The sequence below is a fragment of the Mesoplodon densirostris genome, chromosome X (assembly GCF_025265405.1).
Source record: "Mesoplodon densirostris isolate mMesDen1 chromosome X, mMesDen1 primary haplotype, whole genome shotgun sequence".
NCBI lineage: Eukaryota > Metazoa > Chordata > Mammalia > Artiodactyla > Ziphiidae > Mesoplodon > Mesoplodon densirostris.
In genome coordinates, this window is record NC_082681.1 from 101117449 (window position 1) to 101143259 (window position 25811).

A 25811-nucleotide genomic window follows, 5' to 3' on the forward strand; every position below is an offset into this window, starting at 1 on the left:
ACCATTGTAAAGCAATTATACTCCAATAAAAATGTTAAAAAGCATAGTCATTTTTTTAAGTTGTAAATTAAGGCTGATTCTGTAAACAATACTTAAGAAACACTAAGCCTTTATCATTAAATAATTTTAATAAAATAAAAACATTTCCTTTCAAACAAAACCCAAAAAAAAAGACTTAAATGTGAATTGCATATTGATAAGTTATCACTGCTGAAAAGCACCTGAAAATATAACTGCTGCTCTTGGTTACTTGGCATCATGCTTTTCTAAAGACAAAAACACAACGAGAGGGACATCCTGTAGCCATTTCTCATTTATTATCATGAGTGTAAGGTTTTTCCAGCACTCACTACATTCTACGCTAGCCTGCACTCCTTCCAAAACAGTATGTTGGCTTCTTTTCCCTGTAAGAATGGAGTATCTGCTAACCTCAGTGTAAGAAGCCTATCATCTCAAGTGTCTAACGCTGTGTGGATAAGTGCAAAACAAAAACTCAACATCCAGTTTACCTAAGCACATATTACTAGTGACAGTTAAGTAAACCAAGCTTCAGTAAATTAGAAAGGCAAATCTGTTCATATTTTACTGCAAATCTGAATTTTTGGTTTTTAATTAAAAATCCCAACCTTGGGGCAATACAGAAGGCTACCTACAAGCTAAGAGCTTGGTATTTAACACTGACTTAGTAACTTAAGCTTTTAAGTCTCTTTAGTACATTCACAGTCTTAGCCTTTGACCTAGTCAGACTTCCTAAAGAAGATACGGTAACGCAGCCTTATGGGAATCTGCATAAGGCTCATTTTGCTGAGAAAGGATTTATACTAAATGCTTAAGACATTCTGAAAGTAGATGGCTGAAAGAACAAACTACTAGTACTACTGATTAATATTTCCGGTAAGGGGAGGTACTCACCAACTTTAAGCAGTCACCATCTAGATTTGATTTTAAACACACAGCTTGAAAAAGCTGTTTCCCTATTCACCCAACAGAACACAGTAATTTACATCCCCTTCAGGGACACATCCTAAACGTAGAGACCTTTGGAAAAAGGATTACAGAGGGCTCTTCCTCAACACACACTGAGCCCTAGGCACTGACCTATTTCTTTGGCATCCCGCAGACACTCTTCCTTGCTGACAGGTGCGGTGCACGTGGTTCTTAAGTCAGAAGGGAAGGACATTCCGAACCTTCACGATAGGAATACTTCCTTCTCCCCGGTCCCACCTAAAGCACCAGATTTAAGACTACAAAGTATCTTTACTTCTGAATTCTAAAGAAGGTGCACCCAGTGTTTTAATGGGTGGGGAAGAATTAAATGGTAACTCTAAGAATACATTTCGAATCCTCACGCAGGTGAATCCATCCGCAGGACCCATGGAAAAACTTCCGTGTCCAAAGCATCCGTTTTGAATATTTTTACATCTATACAATTGAAGAGAAATAGAAAATGAATAACTGCTATCTATCTTGCAGGGTGGCCCCCGCCGGGCTCACTCTGGGGCAGGAGGGTGGCGAAGGGAAGGCAGCGAGGCCGGGGCAGCTGGAGGATACGCACCGTGAGGCCGAGGCCGGGGCAGCTGGAGGATACGCACCGTGGGGCGCCACAAAGTCGGCCCGGTGTCTGAAGTCATGTACGTGAAAAGGGAACTGGAAGCCGTGACACAGAAACGTCTCAGAGGTCTGCCCCTACTGGACAGTACCGACAACTCCTCAAAGGTTCAGTTCCATCAAGCCTTTTCTTCATAAAAGTGGCCAATTTACAAGTTTATCACTAATTACACATAAAAATAGGGTTTTTTATATTTCGGCAGGTTAATGGAAAAATAAGCAACTCGAGAAAAGCCCACCACAATGAAAAACTATTTCTAGATAAATGTTGATGGAGCCCAACGAGACGACCTTGTTTTCAGATGACAACTAAAAGCATTTCCATTTTACTCTTGAGCTGTGTACATCTCAGTGGAATGTATTTAAAACAATTAACTGATTTTTGTATGGGTCTGTAATTTGTTTTGTTCAGGAAAGTTTTAGTGTGGTTTAAGAACATTTCCCTTGAGACTTTACAACCTAAGAAAACGAGTTATTAAAGGCTTTGATATAACCCCAACTTTAAACTTGGAGGTATAAAAACTGTCAATTTTCTACCTACCTGTAAATTATCAGATTACAATGAAGCAGTTCAAAATATTAGTGGCCATATTTTCATTGTTGTGTTCATGTGGCTAAAAATACTTAAAATTCAAACGGTTTAATCCAACTGGAGTTTTCCAAACTGCAGAACACTAGTTTATTAATCTTCTGGTTCTCTTAAAAAAATAATAATAGAGTTTGAGGAAAATGAGAGTATGTCTTTTTCTTTAGCAGTAATCCTTGCAGTAACCCAACTGTAGGGAAGCACCAACAGGTTTCTATGGAAGTCATATTTCTTTGGAACATGGCAACAAATAATTACTTTTCGGATACCCAAAAGCAGAGCAGATGGAATTTGCTAGAGAATTAAGTGAATTTTCACTTCTATCACTCCCGTTAAATACGTGACCTGCTTTACTTGATTTAAATGAACTTTGAAACAACAAAGTGCTTGACAAATCTTGGCCTTAGAATGAACGGTTAAGCCAGCAATTAGATCACAGTCCCATTTTTGAAAGGCTTAGATGTGAATATAGAAAATAAGGGCTGAATTCCTCTACTTGTAAACATTTCCCCTTTAAAGTTCCCTTTAAATCGATTACACTTCTACTTTCCGTTTAGAAATCTTATTTTAATAAATAAAAGGGGAAACCGAAATTTAATTTATAAAGTTTTATTTTTGTATATGTGCTAAATCTTAGGAACTGTGGACAATCTTCAGTCTGTTGGCTTGTAAAAGGCTGAGAAGTATGTGATCTGGGTGGTGAGATTTCCTCTTGGGAATCTGGATTTCAAAATGAAAAAAAATTTTCACTCATTTGCCAAGTTTAAAACATGGTGCACCTTTCCCCCTTTTTTTCTTACACCTATAAATTCGGAGGAAAAGTGCTACATTTCTGCAAACGTAAAATAATCTAAAATAATCGTTGTAAATACAATCGGCAGCAAGTTCTTAATACATTTAGCACTTCTGTAGTGATTTACCAACACCCAAAACCTTATTTTCAAACACTAAACACTCACATAGGTGCAGGACCAGTTTTGGTTGAGCCCTGCTAGGAAACCAGTACTGAATGGTTTTTCTCAGTAACACAAGAACTGGGGGGGAGGGGAGGGGTGTTTTACTTTCTCGGCAGTATGTAGTACCTTCAAACTAGAGACCAAAATTGGGCACTTATGAAAAGGCAATTTTTAAAAAAATCCAGTTATAATTCTAAATAAGGCAGGATATATCCACCAAAGTAACCACAAAATTCAGCAAAGTAAGAGTTCACGGGAGAACATAAGCTGGAAAAATACTAAGAAAAAACGGAAAGGAACTATTTTGGAGTAGTCATCTGAGTATTCACAGACTTGCTTTCATTTACAAATGTAATTCAAATAAAAAAGGCTCCTCATCTTTTTAACCCACTACTAGGATTAAATACTTAAGTTGTTATCATTCACTAATAAAAGTTAATCATGAAAAAAATATAAAACATTTTAATTCTAAATTTGTACATATAACAGCTAAAAGAGACAAGGTTGGGAAATTAGCATTGAGAGAAAAATGAACCAAGACAAAAACCCCAAATATGATTATGTTCTTATTTCTGCCTCTACAATGCTGAACATGAAAATTTGGTTGGTGGAGGGCTTAGAAACAGCAGCAATATGGTTTTTACCAAGTTGTGCACTGAAATACTTAGATCCAATAGGGCAAAGCCCTTGTTCACACAGATTAACAATGACAATATCTTCAGTCTTTTTGTTAACAGATTCTACTGTCTTCTATAAAGTAATCATGCCATTTAGAATTCCGGGGGTACTTCTTTGAAAGGAAGACTAGTGATTCTGCAACAAACATGTAAAGTAGGAAATATATATATGGCTCAAGAAATCAGTTGAGGGAGAATTAAATAATCTTTAGGCACTTTGAAGACTTGGAAGTTTAAAATGTGCCATTTATGTTCAGAAAAAGACCTCAAAATCCACCACTATGTTGCTCTTACAATAACATGCATCTTAAAATTTTCAGTTATACATTAATGCTTGCTTAAGAGTTAAATATAGAAAATAATTTGCACAAACAAACAAAAAGAACACTCTCCATTCACCTCTCCTAGATCCTGGTCACAACACAGACCACTCTTCCTCAAATGGAGGGGGAAAGGATTCACAAGCCCTCACCTGGCACTAGGGGACTTGTAAATTCAAAGCAACGGAAGGTGGGATCTCCCTCCAAGGAGAAAAATTCACAGCCTTTTAAAATGTCAGGTTTTTCATGTCTAGAAAGTCATTCGTTTTAAAATTAAGTATATTACATACTTTTTTGTTAAGGACCAGGAAACACAAAAATCATCTCAGATGGTTAGATGGTGTATTTAATGATAGCAACTTGTCCAAATAAATTTAGCCTATTCTGCTCATTGTTAAGGAGGCTTGGAATGAGGAACTTTAAATTAAAATTACCAACTGGAACTGCAGACAGTGTGTATGACTCTGGCTCACACTTAACAAACTCAGATGTAATATACTTAAGGTAAAAACAGGATCTATGTGGTGTCAAAATTTCCTAATATTACAGAAAACCTAGAAGCACAGATTGACTACAGAGTACTGCAAATAAGATACCCAAAGCTTTATCTTAAATACCTGCCCCTTTTAATCACAAAATAACACAATTCTCAATTTTGTTTCTGCTTTGTTCAATTCCAACTATAGCCTTTTTGACAAAACATTTGCCTATTAACTGAATTGTAAAAAATACAACCAAGCTTGTGCTCATTAAATATACATGTATATAAAAAACATACAAAAAGTACAAGATTGATTATGTTAGGAAACTTTTACAGTGTCAACAATCCTGTTTTTCCCTAAATCTTTTAGTAAAGGGCCAAAGGTCAAATCTTTTTTTTTTTTTTTTTTTTTTGTGGTACGCGGGCCTCTCACTGTTGTGGCCTCTCCCGTTGCGGAGCACAGGCTCCGGACGCGCAGGCTCGGCGGCCATGGCTCACGGGCCCAGCCGCTCCGCGGCATGTGGGATCTTCCCGGACCGGGGCACGAACCCGTGTCCCCTGCATCGGCAGGTGGACTCTCAACTACTGCGCCACCAGGGAAGCCCAGGTCAAATCTTTCTGTGCACAAAAACTCAATGTGACTGAACTCCTGAATTCAGTGTCATGCCTAGGCATGCTATGCACAGAATTATTATTATTATTATTATTTTTGCGATACTCGGGCCTCTCACTGTCGTGGCCTCTCCAGTCAAGGAGCACAGGCTCCGGACGTGCAGGCTCAGCGGCCATGGCTCACGGGACCAGCCGCTCTGCGGCATGTGGGATTTTCCCGGACCGGGGCACGAACCCGTGTCCCCTGCATTGGCAGGCGGACTCTCAACCACTGCGCCACCAGGGAAGCCCCTGAATTGTTTTTAATATGCAGTCCTTAAAAAACAAACAAAAAAAGACAAAAAATTAACCAAAAAACCAAAACACACCACAGGACAAAAAGTTCTTCTTAAATCAAAGTCTACTTGTGAATTCAGCAAAATAATTTCTATAAAATAAAACAGCAAAATATTTAAATAGAATAGGGTGGACTGTATCTGTTTGCAGGGGTATTTGGTTTTTAGACAGGTTCCAAAAAATTACACACATTCAAGTGATCAATTCTCTGTTAAATACAGTATTAACTCATGAGTTCCTTATCTTTAATTAAATGCTTATTCTGAAATTATACCTCAATTATATTAACTAACCAGTTTCCTTTTTAATTAGACCCTGCTTCAAATGTTAAAATTTTTGGAATAATGGAAAAGGAGCTAGGACAATTCTTGCTTTCAAGTAAAACTGTGACTGAGCAGAAGCTCAGCCAGACATCTTGGTGCAGTGGTACTCCAAGTATTGTAGGATTCTGATGACTTCCACTTCACTGGGATCCAGCAGAAGGAAAGTTTTAAAAGGTTCTCCTAATAAGCTCTACCAAAGAAACAGAACAAGCACACCAAATACAGTCTTCTATTATGCTCCAAGCATCCTGGCATAGCAAATTTTTGCATATTTGTTTTAAATCTTTTAAAATTCCCATTACTGATACTTAAGTTTCCTTATCCCACCCAGAGGTTGAACTGTCAAACATTAGATGTAAGCAACATATGTATAACTGAAAACCACCTGTTTATCACATTTCTCTCCTTGTTTTGTATTTTATATTCTAGGTGTAAGACAGAAAAGCTCTGAGCAATACAGCTGTCGCACTGGGACAACTGCTGTCATTATGGTAATTTTTTCCTCATTGGCTACACTAACCTGGTGTGAAGCCATGCTACATGTTACAGCGTAACTATAGCTTCAAAGTGATTAACCTAACCTCAGAATAAAAAGGCAATGAAAAAGATCTAGAAACAATGTTACATCACCAAATTTTCCACATCAACCAAATAATTTAAAGGTTACCAGCCTTTCACTGCTCATAATAAAACTGACTCCAGTGGCAAAGAATTAACATGAAACTATTGGTGTGGTTGAAATGGATGGGCTCTGGTTTGTTGCTGTTGGTTTATTTTTTGTTTTTGTAAAGGAGTTGATCCAACTGCCGTTAAGGCAGGCAACACTGGTTGCAGAGTACAATGGGTATAACAAGGAAGTAACTTTTGTAGGTTTTGTAGATCTGTGAGTCTCATCAAGAAAAAAGTTTCTTGCTTAAGAATTAACAGTCAAACATTAATATACTATATACACCTTTGCCATTTACACGTTAGCATCAGGCCATTTATTACAAAACACTATACACTTTCCACTGCAGGCGGGTTATATATTGACGGCAAATTTCTGCAGGTAAGACAGTGAATAAACTTTCCACTCCATGTTGATTAGGAATAGTTTTTCTAGTTTTAAATATTAGCCAGACAAAGAAAAAGGTTGGACTGTAAGGCCTGGGTGCAGTCTTGATGGAACCAGTTAATCATGTGAATTTCATTGATCCTTTGTCTGAGGTGGGGATACTTCTTCACTGCCTTCATAATTTTCTTGTGCTCGTTGGCCAGTTCTCTGAGGGTTGTTCATGTGATGTGCTGCTGGGCCTGTATACGGCTGTCCATGCACATGGTTATTCTGGGAGGGGAGAAGAGATCTGCATGTTAAAACTTTTCATGTATTAAACTTCAACTTTAAAGATCACAGGCTGAAGTTTGTGGAAATGTAAACATTTCTTTTATTCCTAGGACTTAAAAAGAGTAAATATACTTGGGCTAATGATGGAAAAGAAAAAAAAAAGTGGTTTGAAAGAGAAAAGGTAGCCTAAATTTAAAAGGTAGCCTAAATTCAAACCCCAAAGCCCCAAATAAAAGCAGTGTAGGTCTGTTTAATTCTTTGGCCAAAGTGATTTTAAGTGCCAAAAATTATTTAGATTCAAGTCTGACAAATAAGGGATAACACAGCCCATTATTGTTTGTGGTAAAAAATATTCATGAAAAGGGGGGCTTCCCCGGTGGCGCAGTGGTTGACAGTCCGCCTGCCGATGCAGGGGACGCGGGTTCGTGCCCCAGTCCGGAAAGATCCCACATGCCGTGGAGCGGCTGGGCCCGTGAGCCATGGCTGCTGAGCCTGCGCGTCCGGAGGCTGTGCTCCGCAACGGGAGAGGCCACAACAGTGAGAGGCCCGCGTAGCGCAAAAAAAAAAAAAAAAAAAAAAAAAAAAAAAAGAAAGAGAGAAAAAATTCATGAAAAGGGATCTGTGAGCTTGAACACATCTATCCTCACTCTTCTGAGCACCCTGAAACTCCCATATGAGAAATCTGATTGAATGATCATATGAGGTCTGCATGAGCAACAACCCTGAACACAGGATGATGTTAATGAAAACAAAACAACACTGAAAATAATGGATTAACCAGGCATGATTAATATGAGTTTTCTCAGGGCCGAGGAAAGTAACTCTTCTTGTGGATTTGGGTCCTTAATGTTTTAAACCACTGAACTCTCATTTTTCTCTACATTCCCACCAGTCAAGCCAAGAAGATTATAGGCTTTAACCTTCTGAAATTTCTATTACGAAAATTAGTATGTTGAATATGCATTCTCCAGTCATATTCAACATTTCTAGTCAGCATGCTTCTATTTCCACCCTGAAATATAAGACAGAATGCTTAAATAATGGTTCCGAAAGCATGGTTCCTAGACCAGTAGCAGCAGCAGCAGCAGCTGGGAACTCGTCAGAAATGTACTGAATGAGGAACGCTGGGGTGGGGCCTAGCACTCTGCTGCAACAGCTCACCAGGGGATGCCCATGCTTGTGCAAGTTTAAGGACCACTGCCTCAAAAGATCTGAATTAGTCACGTGGGGTTTAGAAAGAGACGCTCTCATTTAGAACGTTTCTTCATCTAAATTTATTTAGTTATTGATTTCACAGAAAAACTCATGGAAATCTGTCAAATTCCTGATTTTTTTCCAACAATTTTTACTGTCATTGAAGTCTTGGTTATGCTAAGTAATAAGCAAACACTTCTCCCTTCACTGCCATATCTTAGTGCCTTCAAAATCCACTCGCACACTTAGCCTAACAGGAAATGTCGTCTTAATCCATTATACTAAATATTGATTATCATTTTATATTGACGTGAATAATCACAGTTTTACGAACGTCATCTACTAGTACAAGAGGGGCACATATCTGACCAGGAAAACACCACAGGGGCAAGCTCAAACAAGCCACATTGTGACCCCATGCTAACCATTCCTCTTTTGATCATGCCCCCAAAGCTAGTCTAGATAATCCCTCTATTAGTTTACAGTCACAACAAAAAACTTAGCCATCCTTTAAATAAAGCATAAAGATTGGTTCTAGGGAATAAAAACATGAACCAAGCCCAATATACCTGCTGATACTGAGATCCAGGTGAATGGGGGTATAATGGGGCATCTTCAGGTGGAGGAGACTCATGCTCATCTGGGGCATCTTGGTCATCTGGCTCCTGATTTTAAATATTTAAAGAAAAAGAATTATGTAGCCAAATTCAAGTTTATTTTTAATTTTTTTCTATTTGAAATAAAATCTTTAAAATCTAACTAAAACTGACCCGCTAACAACTTTTCTTTTACTACAGATAAAGTAACTGAAAGGAACCTGATTTGGGTTCTCTTAGAAATACTAGATTCAGGCAATTTCACAAATATTTCTCTAAAAGAAGGCTCCCTCATTAAGACCACATATAAACAAAACTTCAACATAATTTTTTCGCCATTAATACATAAACACTGGCCTATAAAGTAAAGAATTACTTTGCTTTCTTCCATTTCTATCTGCTGCACACTGGTGGCTTTTTTTACCTCCTCTGGACAGAGTTCACAAGCTTTTGCAAGTGTCATCCTAGCACTATGTGATCTCTCCAAGAAATAACCATTTGATGTTTCATTGCTTTGCACCGGAGGAGACCAATTGTTGTAAGTGTATTGAGGATTGCCAGTGTATGGTCGTCTTTCAAGTTCATCTCCAAGCCATTCCACTGCCCAGGTCCACTTTCTTTTAAGATCTCCATTGCCCTTCAAAAGAAAATAAAACTATATATGTAAAAGGTTTTGGAATGCTTTTCAAAGGTAACTTTAAACGACAACTCCAAATTTTCACAATTCTCTTTTAAAACAATCCTTAATTCTGATTCAGATTTCTACAAAATTATATGTGTGTGTGTATATATATACACATATATATATATAGAGAGAGAGAGAGAGAGCGAGAGCGAGAGAGCGAGTGAGAGAGAGAGGGAGAGAGAGAGAGAGAGAGAAAGGGAGAGAGACCCTCACCTGCAGAATCTGGTAAGCAACAGGACAATTGCTAAAGAGAGCTACCATACATTTTATACACTGGTATGCTCTTTTTTGATAGTGATTCTTAGAGCGCTGGATTGTGTCAAAGAGCCCATCTCGGTCATCTGGGATTCCTTTAAGTGCATTATGAATTCTGAAAGAGAACCAGATAAATAAAAACTTCTAAAATCAAATAGCAGCTAACATTACTGAGTGCCTACTATGTGCCATTCAATAAATGTCTTTGATGTAATCATGTAATCTAATGCTAGACAGTAAGTCCTCTTCTTAAACCCTTGAACACAGATAAGAAAAACAGAGAGGTTAAAAGGCTTGCAACCCAAGGTCATATGGCCGCCTACTACCAATTTATTACCAATCCAAAATAACAAATATCATATGATTCCAGTTATATGAGGTATTTAGAGAATAGGCAAAAATCAGAGAAAGCAAGAATAATGGGTACAGAGTTTCAGTTTGGGATGATGAAAAAGTTCTGGAGATGGATAGTGGTGATGGTTAACACAATATTGTGAATGTACTTAATTCCACCAAATTGTACACTTAAAAATGGTTAAAATGGTAAATTGTTATGAATATGTTACAATTTTTCAAAAAATATTTAAAAATTTACCTGCCTGCAATTCTACTACTCTAAGCTATATATCCAAGAGAATTGAAAACAGGTGTTTAAAAAGAAATACAAAACTTGTACATGAATGTTCACAACAGTATTATTCACAGCAGCCAAAAGGTGGAAACAACCCAAATATCTACCAACAGATGAACGAATATACAAAATGTAATGTACCCATACAATGGAATATTATTCAGCCATAAAAAGCAATGAAGTACAGATATGTACTCTAACATGGATGAATGTGAAAACATTATGCCAAGTGAAAGAAGCCAGATACAAAAGAACACACTGTATGATTCCATTCATAAGAGATGTCCAGGCAAGTCCTGGATATTTTGCCTACGGACAAATTCATAGAGATAGAAAGCAGATTAGTGGTTGTCAGCGGCTGGGGGATGGGAGGACTAGGGAGTGACTGCTTAATTGGGTTTGGATTTTCCTTTTGGAGTGATGAAAATGTTCTGAAATAAGACAGTGGTAATGGTTGCACAACATTGTGAATGTACTAAAAGCCACTGAATTGTATGCTTTAAAATGGTTAAAATAGTGAATTTTATGTTAAGTGAATTTTACCTCAATAAAGAAACAATACCTAAAAAACCTTTTGTATACCTTATATTTTACTTAATAGAACGTTCCAAATCAAAATTCAAGTTTGTTTTGTTTTTTTGTATTACATGCATTTATAAAATCTGTTTTGTTTGGAAATCATGACTTTGTAATTTTGCAAAGTTTAATCATTTCAGACCACGCAATCAACCATGTACAGGCTTCCTGCTATTTAATCTGAAACACTGCAGTGTATATTCTGTTTTTACCTTCAGTTTTGTCAAGTGATAATGAATCAACTGCTTTCAAATGCCACTTTTATCAATATTACCTTTCCCTCCCTTGTTCCCCAATGCTTAACGGTGCCAGGCCCACGGGAGATGCTCCATAAATACACACTGCTTACTAAATGACCTAAAAAGCCCACTATGAGAAAATTATTTTCAAGCTTGGTGCCAGGGACTCAACAACAATCTTATCATTACACAAAAGTCAAATTCCCATGTTTAATCCAGCACACATGCCTTTAGCATTATTACTTGCTCTAATGAAACAAGAGAACTAAGATGTGGCTAATTGGCTTAAAGCAATAAATGCTTACACTATTTTCAAAAGAAAACAATGAAAAGTTAGATTCCATTTCAACCAACTCTTAAGTTTCAGATCCTTTGATCATATTGAGAAGAGTACTGGTAGTATTCAAAATAAGCAGCTATAGTTTTAGAACTACTAAATTTTGTGTTTAATGAAAATTGATTTCTGGTTTAATGCTATTTTTACAATATTAATTCAACTGTTGGAAATCTATGATGGTAATTCTGGTGAATAATTTGAAAATATTATTTCATGAATTCTGGCATTTGCAATCCCCACTAAGACTCAAGATTTTAATTTCTCTTTAAGCATTTTGTTGTTATAAAACTATGTATGTATGTATGTATGCATGTATGCATTTATTTATTTTTTGTGTGGCCGTGCCGTGCAGCATGTGGGATCTTAGTTCCCTGACCAAGGATTGAACCCTTGTCCCCTGTAATGGAAGCAAAGAGTCTTAACCACTGGACTGCCAGGGAAGTCCAAGGTTTCTGTTTTAATTATTACACTGACAGACAGGAGGCAGTCTGTTATATAGATTCTCCATTGTTTCTCAACATAAACTCTTACGCTATTGTCCATGTAGGGAGGGAAGTTATAAAATCTGGCAAAGTTGCCAACTAATTCCATAGTTCATCATCATCTGTATTGCTCTTGGGATTAAGGATAATGTATTAAGCTTTTACGTAAAAAGAGGAATTCTGGAGAAAGCTTAAGGGACCGCTAAGCTGAATAACCTTAGCCCTAAATTAATAAATATTAAAAATAAAATTTAAAAATTAAATAATAAAATGAAAATAAATAAAAGATTGCTAACTCCTAAACCTCTCGTACGTATACTGAAAAACTAGTTACGGTTCATGCTCATTTATTCACGGATTCCATATCTGCAGTTTTGCCTACTTGCTAAACTTTATCTGTAATGGCAAAAATCAATTCTTTGCAATTGCAGTCACGTGCAGAGTAGCAAAAACATCTGAGTTGCCCAACACACGTTCCCATCTGAAGTGGAACAAAGTGATATTCGGCCTTGTTTTAGCTCATACTGTAAACAAGTATCCTTTTTCCCATCTATCTCAGTGACAGCTTTTCACATTTTTGTGCTTTGTGTTGATCTCACTGTTTAGAAAGGGCCTCAAATGTGTAGTGCTGAAGTGCTGTCTAATGTTCCTAAGCCCAAGAAGGATGTGATGTGCTTTGCAGAGAAAATATGTGTCAGATAAGCTTTGTTCAGACCCGATTAATTGTGAATTCAACGTTAATAAGTCAGCAATATATATTAAATAAGGTGTCTTTAAACAGAAACACACATTAAAAAAAGGTTATGTACTGATTGGTTGAAAAAAAAACCCAGAGACTGGCAAGAACCTAACCCTGTTTTTCCCCCAGGAGCAATGATTTAGTATTTGCTCATTCAGTGTTCACAGTGACTTTCAGACCATAACTACCATGAATAATGGGAACTGACTGTACTTACTGAAGGCACTATTTTTAGATAACCAAATGTTATCTCATGTAATTCTAAAACTAACGTAATCTAATCCTAGAATAACCCTAGAGTATCATTAATGAAATTGAAACATTTACAAAAAAATCCCCCCAAGCAAAAAACACAACAACAATTGAAAGAAAAAGGTTAGTATATTAAGTATGCAACTTGGGCAATGAGAGCAAAAAGTAAAAAATGAAATAAAACTGTGAGCAAGGGGGGACCTTTTTATTCATGTTCTGTTTAAGATAAAACATTTATTAGATATTCAAGAGGTAAAAAAAAAAAAAATGTGCCGACTGGTAATTTCAGTTACTCTAAAAGCTGGGCAAGGAACAAAAAAGGGTATCTACCTGTGAGTCTGCCAGGAGTCCTCAATCAGTAAGATCTGCAAAAGCAGATCCAAATAGGGCCGGAGTTCATAGGTATAGGAATATGCAACCTAAAAACAGGTTAAGACATGGTGAAGAACTTATTTAAAGCAGCAACAATGGTGATCCTTTTGTAATGTGTAATGTATAAAAATATCAAATCACTATGTTGCACACCTAAAACTAATATAATTGTAAAGTCAATTATACTTAAAAAAACTATTTAAAAAAATAAAATAAAGGAACAACAAATCAAATTATAGAGACATATGAATGTATATTTTCCTTTAACCTGCCAGAGAAGTTCACTGAGGACAGTAGATGAGAACTGAGGATTCTCCCAGCAGCAAAAACGAAGCAATTTGACGGTTTCCTCTGAGTTACTGCAGTCCTCAATGATTTTCTTCACATAACTTGTCCTCACAAATAAAATGTCTGCCACATTCTGCTGAATTGGCATTATAGGTTGTGATAAATTAGGATCACCAAAAGGATTGGGAAGAGGAGGATTACCTAGAATACAGATTTGTCATCAATGAAAAACTAATCGGCTTCTCCACAATGATACTCAGCTTTCACCACAGAAAATAGCTTATGAATTTTTTGTTTTATGAAAATAATATTTTAAATCAAGTTTCCTGAGTACAACAAAGAAAGTAATATTAAGCATTATAATGATCACATATATCAAGATGATAAAATGTAAAACTGAAATGCCAACACTGGCGTTATCTTTATATAAAAGTTAATTCTTAAACTACTTCATAAACAAGGTACCAACCTCACCCTCAGTAGCAAGTAGACAGAAAGACTCCCTTCAAATATGAGAAAAAGGTATAGGACTCAAAATATTATAAAATATTCCAAAGCATGGACTTTCAGACTCTCGTTTTATTTTTAAATATCTTTGGAATTACTTTGAATCAGGTACTATGTATGGCCAGCAGTACTTTAAAACCAATGTAAAGAATGGAGTATTTGACTTTACCGTTGATTGAAGACTGCATTCTTGACGAGACATTGCAGCATCGGATTAGCTGTGATACTACTGAGTATAATTTGCCTAATTCAGCATACTGATACTTGATTGGAGGACCTGGACCTTCATCTAAAGACACAAGCATAAAGGTAGCAGGTACACTCAATTTCAGAAGCTGTGTCTTCTCCGCCACACCTACAATAAAGAAGGGAGAAGCAGGAAGAGAGGGGAAGAATTATATGAGAGGAAAGAACTGGGACGGAAGGGCTTCATAATGAAATATTTTTCTACAACTTTTATGATCAGAAGATCACTTTTACTTAGCATTCAGAGTATTATTTAATCAGAACCAAAAATCTACTGAGTTAGTATAACTGGATTTAAGTATTAAAATGGTTAAACAGTGACTATGACTTTCCAATCCTACTGGGCATAAGGAAGAGAAACACCTTCTATGGCCTGGGGAGTCTCGGGAACTGCCTAGTCTGCAATCCTCATTATTAGATGAATGACGAAAACTGAGAAATAAGAATTCTTTTATGACTTGCCTTTCTTCCTCAGCCAAGCTTCTTGAAAGACGGCTAAACTCATTCCCTCTACTTTCTCGTCTTCCCAGTCCTCAACGCATGCCTATTTGGCTTCTGCCTCCTTCCTTTTCTGGTTTAAAACTAAGGAATAGTTCTGAAACCATAACCATTTCCTCCTTTCTTGGGTTCCTCTCTTATTTTCTTTCTACCTCTTCTTATTCTTATTTGTGAGTCCTCCTTCCTCTCTTCAAAAGTGATGGTCCTCAAAGTTCCCATGTCAGGCTATCTTCTCACACCGTATGCCTTCCCTGGACGATCAAACCCACTCTAATGGCTCCAAGTTCCAGCTATTTTCATTCAATTGATTCCAAAATATTTCCAGACAAATAGATCACCACTCTACTGGACATCTCTATTTGGGTGTCACAAAGACTCAAATTCCCTGTCCACGTTCTTCCTCCTGTGTTTCCCTTCTCAGTACATGGCACTACTACCTGCTCAGTTTGTCAAGCTGGAATTCTGGGCATCATTCTTAACATCTCTTCCGTGTTCCCCTTCCCTGAATATCCAATCACCAAATCCTACTGTCCTTATCTCCAATAAAAAGCACCAGAATCTGACTACTTGTATCCCACTCACTGCCAGTTCCTCAGTATAAGCCACAACGATTTTCTATCTATAGATTACTTTAACAATCTCTGGTCTTACTCCCCAATAATCCATTCCACACTGCAGCCTGGATCTTTCTAGAAGCCATGTCTATTCAAAACTCTACAATGGCTCATCAATGCCCTCAGGATAAAGTCCAGAATCTCTCACAAGGCTTGATAGAATAGCACAATTAGAAAATTCTGCTCACCACTCCTGCCATCCCCATATTACATCAATTCTAGTCAGACTGAATAACTTTCATTTCCTCCAATGAGCCATGCTGAGTTTATTCCAAGTCTCTGCACCTGCTGTTCACTCTGGATGGAAAAACTCAACCAATTCCCACATCTTCTCCACTAAGTCCCCCACACTCCCCCTATGATGTACTTCCATAGCACTTTGTATTTTCCCCATTATAGCCATAAACATATTTTATGGCAAGTACCTTTTAATTTGCTTCTATACCCCATTAGAAAATAGGTGTCTTATTTATTGCCATGTTCCAAGAAGTATAATAAATACAGGTCCACAAATCCCTTATCTGAAATCCTGAGATTCAAACAGCTCTTAACATCAATATAAACAAAGTTCATTCATAAACTTGCTGTGAAAATCTGGCCTGAACTGACAAGAGGCTATTTACAGTCTTCAATCATCCCCTCTCAGTGTGAATATTCACGTGTATGATTACAAAGTGCTGTTTCGGACCCTGCTCTAGGGATGTTACATAATTCAGGGCACATGGGCTATTTTACCTTTCTTAAAACCAAACAGTTCTGAACCACAAAGCATATCTATCTATCTGGTCCTAAGGATTTCGTATTAAAGTTTATAGACCCATATTTGCTTTTAGCAGGGAAATTTTAATTAGATTAGATTATGGACCAACGATGCATGTTTTCTGAACAGGGAATACCTAAAAAGGGAGTTAACAGAGTGAGATTTTTATAAATACCTAAGATTTGTCATTTCTAAGTGTGAAATACAGATTCCCCTTATGCTTGTTTGCGTAAATATTCTTTTCAACTACAAATATGCAAGCATCTCCAGTATGGGAAGGTAAGGGAAAAGACGACAAACGCAAAGTAGAATGTTGCTTATGTTAAAAGGGCCATGGATCAACTGGCGATTGGTAAGTTCATGCACAAAAAACCTGGAATGACAGGGATGTTTGGGTTTAGAACTTAACATAAATAACAGGTAATTTAAGTGAATATTTATATTATCCCCGATTTTAATTTAGTTTACGTCAACAAAAACTTACGTACAGACTAAGTCCTTTACCCAAACTTGGTGAGTATTACACATCCATCTGGGACCTTTTGAAAATGTGGATTCCTTGTGTTAGCTCTCAGAATTCTTATTCAGTTGGTTTGGGATGGGGCTTAGGCATCAGTATTTAAAAGAAAAAAAGGTCTAGCACCACTACTTTAGGAGATAAAAATATGATTAAGATACAGGTTTTGACCTGTGTCTGGTGCAGAGATAAGACACATGCATAAATAATGATAAAGTACAAGGTGAAAAGTGCAGTGTAAAAAAAAAAAGTTTCAGATAAAATTCACAATAGGTTTTATGGAACACTGTTTCTATTTTAGACCAGGTTATATTTCATCATGTGACTTACATGACTTCATTACTTAATACATTAAGAGAGAATTATGAAAACTTAAATTCTTACCTAAATTGGCATACATTACAAACAGGTTGAAATACTGCTGTAAATGACGCCCATGCTCTGAAACTTCTCTTCTCAGTAGATTTAGTACTGCTCTTAGTAAGTGATCACTCAGGCTTAAGTTGTCATAAGCCTGTAAAAGATAAAACATTGGTTGTTTTTCAGCAACAAGGTGCAGGTATGATATAATTCTCTTTGCATGAAAAAGGGACATGCACATATACATGTTAAATATAGGCAGAAATTTCTGGAAGGACTGATCACACAAGAAATTATTAAAAAGGGTTGCTTTTTAGGAAAGGGGATGAAGATCCAATGTAGATTTCATTATAGAGGCTTAATACTGTTCTAAGTTTTAACAAATGGAAGTCCATTTAAATTTATATACAATTTATATAACAGTAAGTGTATAACTAAGCCACTGAACGTAACTGAATTAACAGAAAATTCCGTTATGTTTTAAAGAGCCAATAGTCACTATTCACTGCTGGGAAGTACTTTTAACGGAACTCATATAAACACTGAGTTATCGGACTATATGGTTATTACATGCTCATGAACGTTTGTTAGGTAAACATACCAACAGATGCACATATATTTGTGACTTCAACTTCCAGGAAACAGAATTTATTTCTGTTAACTGAGCAAAATTACCTGACTAGAAGGTCCTGGAGATGCAAAAGGTGAAGGACATGGCCCATCTTGCAAGGAAAAATGTGCAATAAAAACTATAAGTTTTGCAAATGCACCTCTCACTTCTGCACTAGGGCACTCCAGAAGGTATTCAGAGAAGCGATTTGAAACATTAAAAAGGACATTGTGAGCAAACCAAAAACGTACATTCTTGCTGTGACGAAGGAGAATACATAATGCATCATACCTAAGACAAAACCAAATAAAAATCTATGAATATCGATTCAGTAACATGTTTCCTATAGTACAGGGATAGGTCTCTATGAACCAAACAAACAAACAAAAAAATCAAAGAACTTCTTTTACTACTGGAGGGAGAGAACCAGCAATGGTAGCTTCTAATACTAATATTAAAAAGATAAATACTATGACTTGGTCTATTCTCACAGAGTGACAAAATAAATAGATGAAAACTTATACAAGCTTCTACAAATCCATGACCAAACTCTTCCTAGGTTCAATGACAAAACAATAATCCCCATTCCCTTAACATCTTACTACTAGAATAGTAAGTAAATATTGTTAAATCGAGGTATTTTAATGGCCTCTAAATTTATACAATTAGAAACTTAAACTCATTTTAAGTTTCTACCTTTTTAATCTATGGCTGAATTTAATCTAGGGAAGCTAAAATGTTAATACTTTTGTGATTAAATAGCTTAGACTTTTAAGTATCATCCTGTAATGTTTTGTACAGAGATGTCAAAGATATGATACAAGGTAACAGAAGCAGAAGCCAACTTCTGAATAATAAAAGGTGGTATTTAATCTCAGTAATTATTTTTTAAAATTTATTTATTTTATACAGGTTCTTATTAGTTATTTATTTTATACATATTAATGTATATATGTCAATCCCAATCTCCCAATTCATCCCACCACTCAGTAATTATTTAAATATGATTTCTCTCACTATTGCTACCAAGATTTTTAAAATTCTGCATTCCAAATCTGAAATGAGATTATCATGGCTTGGAAAAAATAAAGCAGTATATTAAAGAACCAAACCTAATGCCAGTAACAATAGGAATGAAAATTCAAAGCAATGTACCAATCACTGGCAGAGCCACGGACTACTTTCTTGGTGTGAAATCCTGTGGTAAAGAGGAACCTAGCGGCAAGCTGAATACTAATCATAGTGATTTCTTCTGCTTCAGGCAACAGGTGATCTTGCCCTAAAAATAAAATGTAGATTAAAAAATAGTCGAACAAATTTCTGTGCTCAAGCCCCATTTTCATTTTCAAAAACAAATCTGCATTATCAACAATTTTCCAAGTCCTATGTTAAAACCCCTGGGCTACTTATGAAATAATTCTTAGTAGCTCAGTAAAGCACCCTTCAACTAATGCTTGAGTGAAAAAACCAAACTGTTGTAACAAACAAAAGCTCCTCTGTCTCTAAATGGCAAGACAATATATACCGCTCAAAGGTAACAGTCATCTGAAACACAACTTTCTAACAACCAAAAAGAAAGACAACAAACATGTTGATGCCTGCTAAGAAACCCTGCAAGTAAAAGAAGAGGTATGCTTTATTACTAAGAAGCTAAATTCTTGATACTTACCTGGAGGAGGATTTAAGTAAACACCATTACATGTAAGCAGTTTTTTCATAAACTGAAAATATTCCATACTGTACTGCATTCGGTTATGCATGAACTGCACATTCTGTTTCCGTACACTTCTCTCAATGGCTGATGGCATAATAATCTGATGGGGTCTTGTGGTGATAGCAAGCTCTGATATATACCTTATCAACTCATCACCTTGGTCTATTGTGTCCAATCGTTCATAAAAAAGTATATAAGCATTCCACCACCTTTTCTGGCGCCTGTATGACATGCGCTTCATCATGTGATCAAATACTTCTCCCATGTACTCTCCACCAAAACACTGGTTTTTCATTTCTTCATCGTCATCCATTTTACATTCAGTTACATCTCCATCATCAAATTTATACCAGCGATTTCTCTCGCCATCTCCTCCGTTCCTTTGAATGATGTAAGAGTAGTAATGTCCCCCGCTCGCCTGACCGCTGTGTACAAGCACCCCCACAAGTCTGTATTTCGTGCTTCCTGCTGGCTCACTGTCAGACTGCTCATTCTGTTGTATCAACTGACTCTCTGGGTTTACGTTATCTCCTTCCAGCTTTGCAACACCAGCAACGGTGTAAGGTTCCATGTCCAGTTCGCGAGGAAATTCAAAGTAATCATTAAATTTGATTGCGCATTCTCTTTCCCAGTCATAGTCGAATCGTTTTAGTTGGATAGCGAGAACAGGAGGTAATTTTTTAATAAGCAAGCGCTTTACAGTATCAACCTAAAATGAACAGAGCAAATTACTAGATGTTCTCTCATAATCCACTGCAAAAAAACACAAAATTTAAAACTTTACTATTAAATTCTCAGGATTAATCTGAAATTTTAAGTATAAACAAATACATGATAATGAACATAATCAGAGCATTTGTCGGTTGATATTTTTAAAATGTTCACTAAAACTAATACGAAGCAGCTGATGCCTTTTGCTACAACTTGCAAAAATTAGTGATATAGACATTATTTGCTGTCTGATTTCTATACTGGAAGTGCTATCTAACCATTATTACTTGTTTGATATTTACTGCTATTTTAATGAAGTTTGCTGTGAGCAAACTATAGAAATATAATAGCAGCAGCTAATATTTATTGGGCAATTAGGTACCAAGTTATATGATGCTGTGCAAGTAGTAACATGTTTAATCCTCACAACCCTCCCAACCCTGAAACTTAAGGATGAGAATTAGGAGTAGTAGAGAGAGAACTTGCCTCAAGTCTCAGAGCTGGGAGCGGCAGGGAGTATGGCTTTACAGCTCATGATCTCAACCTCTAGTTTTTTTTTTTTTTTTTTTTGCGGTATGCGGGCCTCTCACTGTTGTGGCCTCTCCCGTTGTGGAGCACAGGCTCCGGAAGCGCAGGCTCAGCGGCCATGGCTCACGGGCCCAGCCGCTCCGCGACATGTGGGATCTTCCCGGACCGGGGCACGAACCCGTGTCCCCTGCATCGGCAGGCGGACTCTCAACCACTGCGCCACCAGGGAAGCCCTCAACCTCTAGATTTTAATACCTCTCTAAGTGGTATGTAAAGTCAAAACAATACAGGTGACTTACAGGTGAGAGGGCTTGGGAGCCCAGAAAAATACACATTATTTCCCATATGTATGCGTAAATTGTCTCTCCTAAAGAACTGTTAAATGCCCACAGGCAAAAACCAATCAAGTAAGTCTAAAAATCTGATCCAAGTGGTTTAAAAAACACAGGTGGTAGAAGAAATCTTTTGTGGCTAAATAAAGTAATTAACGGTTTGGCTTCAGCAAACTTCTTGGTCTTGGGTAGCAACTCTGGACATGAGAGGAGAAATGTTTTCCTCTATGAGCTCTGTAGCTTTGAGGAGTTCAAGAGCAGGTTGGTTGAATATGGATGAAAAATGCCTGTGTAACTCAGACAAGAGACTGATATTAAGCTATTATGACCTCTAAAGTGATTCACTCTTATCTTTACCTGTTTTCCCTAGCCCTTCTGGCACTATTTTCTCTCAATTGTCTTTACCTGACAAACCTTTCTCTCAATCATCTTTACCTGACAGACCTTTAAGTCAGTTATCTTAACTACTCTGTTACCACTATAACAAAGCAGGGTAGGGAATAAAAAGGGTGAATTTTGAGAACAAACAAAAACAACCATTCTTCCAAACCCATTAAATGTAATCATAATTATTTTAAACAAAACTGGGCAATTCATACCTTTTTATTGCATTTTTCACAATGATAAGCATTTGCACCTTCTAATAAATCTCCTTTGACATATTGTTCCAAAGAATCAAGAAGATTTTGGTGATTTCTAATGTCTACATTCAAAGTCGTAAAAGATTCTTCACACTCGTATCTAAAGATATTATTTAAGAAATGATCAAAGAGAATTTATTCCTTAGTTTTCTAAACATCTTATTTAGTTACGGACTCAATGAAAACTACTGTTGCAATTTTTATAACACAAAACCCATAAGTCATAAAATGTTACCAATAAATGACAGTTACCATTTATGGGTCACTTATCCTCTGCTGGGCATACATTAGGTTGTTTACACACTACACATAACAGGTGCTTTGTCTTCATGACAAATATTTCTCTATCACCATCTCCACGTCAGAAATGAGGGAAGTGGGGTTCAGAATGTGAATTTGGTCAAGATTACTAGGTGAAATGGTGTTTTCAAGCTAGCTCTGTCTGGTTTCACAGCTCAATCTCTTTATAGTCTACCATGCTGCTTCTGCCATCATCTGTTTAGATCTATTAATGAGCTGAATTTTTAAATGTTTCTCCTCTTCTATAATGGAAACCTTACTAAAGCACAAGTTTGAACACACAAATGAATACGGGATAAGCAATGTGAATAGGAGCCACAATCCCACCTTGTGGCAATTTTCTACCAAAGGAATTTTCAGATTTCTGGTGAGACATATTCATGCATTTAGAACATGGGATGTGAGGAATTCATTCTCAACCATTAAATTCATTCACTCAACAAATACACTGAGTGCCTACCACGTTTAAAGCCCCGTGGGATAGTCAATGTTTAAGACAGCCCCCCATATTTAGGGCTTTTCAATTTTGTTAGGGGAAAAGGTACACAAATAAAGGCATTTATAAGTGACATGAATGGAATATGAAGTATTAAGCAAACTGTTACTATAACTGGGGAACAGCCCATAGAAGAGAAAAGAGAAATTAGATTTTATGATTCCAGTTAAAAACTAGGACATTTGAAGCTGAGAAGTCAGCAAAGTTTTTCTGTAAAAAGGCCAGATAGTAAATATTACAGGCTTTTTGGGGCCATGAGGTCCCTATGGCAACTACTCAACTCTGCTGTTATAGTGAAAGCGGTCAGACAGTAAGTAAAGGAGTATGTTCCAATAAAACTTTACAAAAACAGATGCAGGGCTGGATTTGACCTATGGTCCATAGTTTGTTAACCCCTGCTCTTGATAAATAAATACCCTAAAACAGATTGTCTCAGGACCCTTTGTGCAACCTTCCAGCATATAACAAGACTAATTTAGTTGTGGAATAGGTATTTGAACTTTAGGGATTTTACTTAAGATCATGCTCTCTGGACATTTTCACTTGGCAAAGAAAATCAATAATTTCCAAATAATTTTGAAAACTATCTAAAACAAACCAAGAAAATCTGACCAAAACAGATGACCAGAAAATTTTATTTTTATCAGTAATTAAAAACAGGAGGTTAAAATGACAATTTTATTGTCCACCTAATGCACAAGGTCTTTCAAAAGGATCAAAAGTTGCCCAGTCTCAAGATGGGAATAAAGACACAGACCTACTAGAGAATGGACTTGAGGACACGGGGAGGGGGAAGGGTAAGCTGGGACGAAGCGAGAGAGTGGCATGGACATATATACACTACCAAACGTAAAATAGATAGCTAGTGGAAGCAGCCGCATAGCACAGGGAGATCAGCTTGGTGCTTTGTGACCACCTGGGGGGGATATGTGGATATAGGTATAGGTATAGCTGATTTACATTGTTATACAGCAGAAACTAAGACACCATTGTAAAGCAATTATACTCCAATAAAGACATTAAGGAAAAAAAAAAGTTGCCTTGTCTATGCAAACAATTTTATGGCCTCATTCAGAATGAGCAGTTTAACATTTACATATAGTATTAGCACTCCCTCAATCATTTCCCTGTGTTCAAAAATAAAGCACATACACACACAACCTATGACTGCATATAATGCTGTTTAGACTTGCAGAAAATACTATCCTACTGTGATTGTCTGGTGAGAAGGGATTTCAAACCAACATTAATTGACAACATACAAGAGAAGTTCCAAAGTAAAACTTCCATACAATAGGCATAAACGTGTATCTATCACTAATGAACTTTAATAGTTATTTAACTATTTTCAATAAGAGCCCTTAATCAACTTCCCCTTTAAGAAAACCAAAAAACAAAAAAAAAACCCCAAAACCAATTTGTTTAGTCAACTTTTGCTATAAAGATTTTGTGTGGGAAACATACCTTAAAGACAATGACAGTAATCAATGCTATTCTATTATCAAAAAGTCAGTATTTCATTTGTATAGGAAATGGTGCTCCATGCCTGTCATCTTCTAAACTTAACATATTTACAATATTATAACTATTTTAATTCTAAGATAAAGGGCAAATTCATAAGCAATACCTGTAGCTATGCAAAATGCCATTTTATTTTCTTAGGCATGATCATACATAAGAACGTGTAAGAGTACGAAATAGTAAGAGCTTAGGTGGAGTTAAAGGAACCAAATATTATTCGACAAAAACAAACAGACCCATAAAGTTCATTGAGACTTTTCTGTACTGTTAAACTTCATTGTAATAAAATGAGAAAACAAACAACCCCCCCCACAGTAGTAAGGTATGTGCAATATGTAATTCATCCAGCCTCAGGTATTTAGTAATCGGTAGCGTACTTCACTTTTGTACATAACTAATAGTAAAAATAAACAGTACAACATACACTTTAAGTATGAAATTAGCACTTACCTATGTGGGCAGCCTTGGCAAATCTTCTGATCAGCAAAGGAACCTCCTAAAACTTTACTTAGCATAGCTGGGTGTCCTAAGGCTTTCAAAGCTTCATCTAAGCTATCCACCAATGAATTAAAAAATTCTAAAGCATCATGTTGTTCACGAAGATTAACAGGCTCACCCCAAAGCCTAAGAAATGAATGGAGTAAAATATGTTATGTGCGACACTCCCAAAACAATATATACAATATATTTTTCAGGAAAAAAGCAATACAACCACAAATGACACCATAAAAACTGAGATTTTATTCCTCAACTACAGGAAGTAGAAAAAAACAAATGCCGTTTATGTATCGATTGCTGTGGGGAAGAAAGTGAGATTCATAGTAAAAGTGGTACTTCAGTGGGGAAGAAATACCATGAAACTACTGGTGTGGCTGGATGGACAGTATAGCTCCAGGAAGGATGGTTTCTGTAGGTAATATAGTATAAGCATGCATTTTGAATCCAACTGAAGATGCTGTTAAAATTGGGTGGCTGATCTCACTCTTACGTAGATAATTACTACTTCATTTCTTTAATTTTGCTTAAATTTGGGTTACAGATACAGTGCAAAGATAATATTTACTCTTAATTAAATTGACTTTTCTGATCGAAAAGAGAAAGGTTTGACTTGTTTTACAGTTCATCTCTTTTGAATAATCTGAGGATTTAAATTAGGCAAATCAATCCCGAGAAAAGAAAATAACAATTATGTGAATGACAAAATGAGAAGTGATACTAATAAAACCTAGGCACTGCTGGAAACTATGACATCTAATTTTGTATTTATAGAGTAGTATACATTGAGAATATAAGTGAATTCATTCAAGCAACAGATATGACAAATGTATTTTAAGTATGCAAGAGGAACTGTCTTAATAAACTCCTTTGTAACACTTTTACTATGTAGCAAATAATCTCAGCCTAATTACATTTCAGCTGTTAAATTTGCATATAGTGAGTTCGAAATCAAATATATCACTTGTTAAAAGATATTTTACAATGAAGAGATTTGTTAAGACACCAAGGGATTAAAGCTAACGTCACCAATAATCAGATAAACTGATACCATGTGCCTCTGAATGCAATGCAATGAGAAGCATATAACAT

The 25811-nt window shown here is 36.5% G+C and overlaps 1 protein-coding gene across 3 annotated transcripts in view; it reads right to left on the reverse strand.

The window, feature by feature from the left end:
• Positions 1 to 4052: 4052 nt before the first annotated feature.
• Positions 4053 to 25811, reverse strand: part of USP9X (ubiquitin specific peptidase 9 X-linked) — a 125305-nt gene continuing 103546 nt past the window's right edge. For all 3 annotated transcript variants that reach the window (XM_060087967.1, XM_060087965.1, XM_060087966.1), the window contains 13 exons: positions 24675 to 24848; positions 21866 to 22007; positions 19651 to 20404; positions 19137 to 19260; positions 18047 to 18272; positions 17396 to 17525; positions 14546 to 14731; positions 13850 to 14070; positions 13540 to 13628; positions 9912 to 10068; positions 9438 to 9650; positions 8987 to 9082; positions 4053 to 7223 (listed from right to left, as the gene is read on the reverse strand). In XM_060087967.1, coding sequence (XP_059943950.1) covers positions 7086 to 7223; positions 8987 to 9082; positions 9438 to 9650; positions 9912 to 10068; positions 13540 to 13628; positions 13850 to 14070; positions 14546 to 14731; positions 17396 to 17525; positions 18047 to 18272; positions 19137 to 19260; positions 19651 to 20404; positions 21866 to 22007; positions 24675 to 24848 — 2650 coding nt within the window. In that variant the 3' untranslated portion in view covers positions 4053 to 7085. The remainder of the gene's footprint in view (positions 7224 to 8986; positions 9083 to 9437; positions 9651 to 9911; positions 10069 to 13539; positions 13629 to 13849; positions 14071 to 14545; positions 14732 to 17395; positions 17526 to 18046; positions 18273 to 19136; positions 19261 to 19650; positions 20405 to 21865; positions 22008 to 24674; positions 24849 to 25811) is intronic.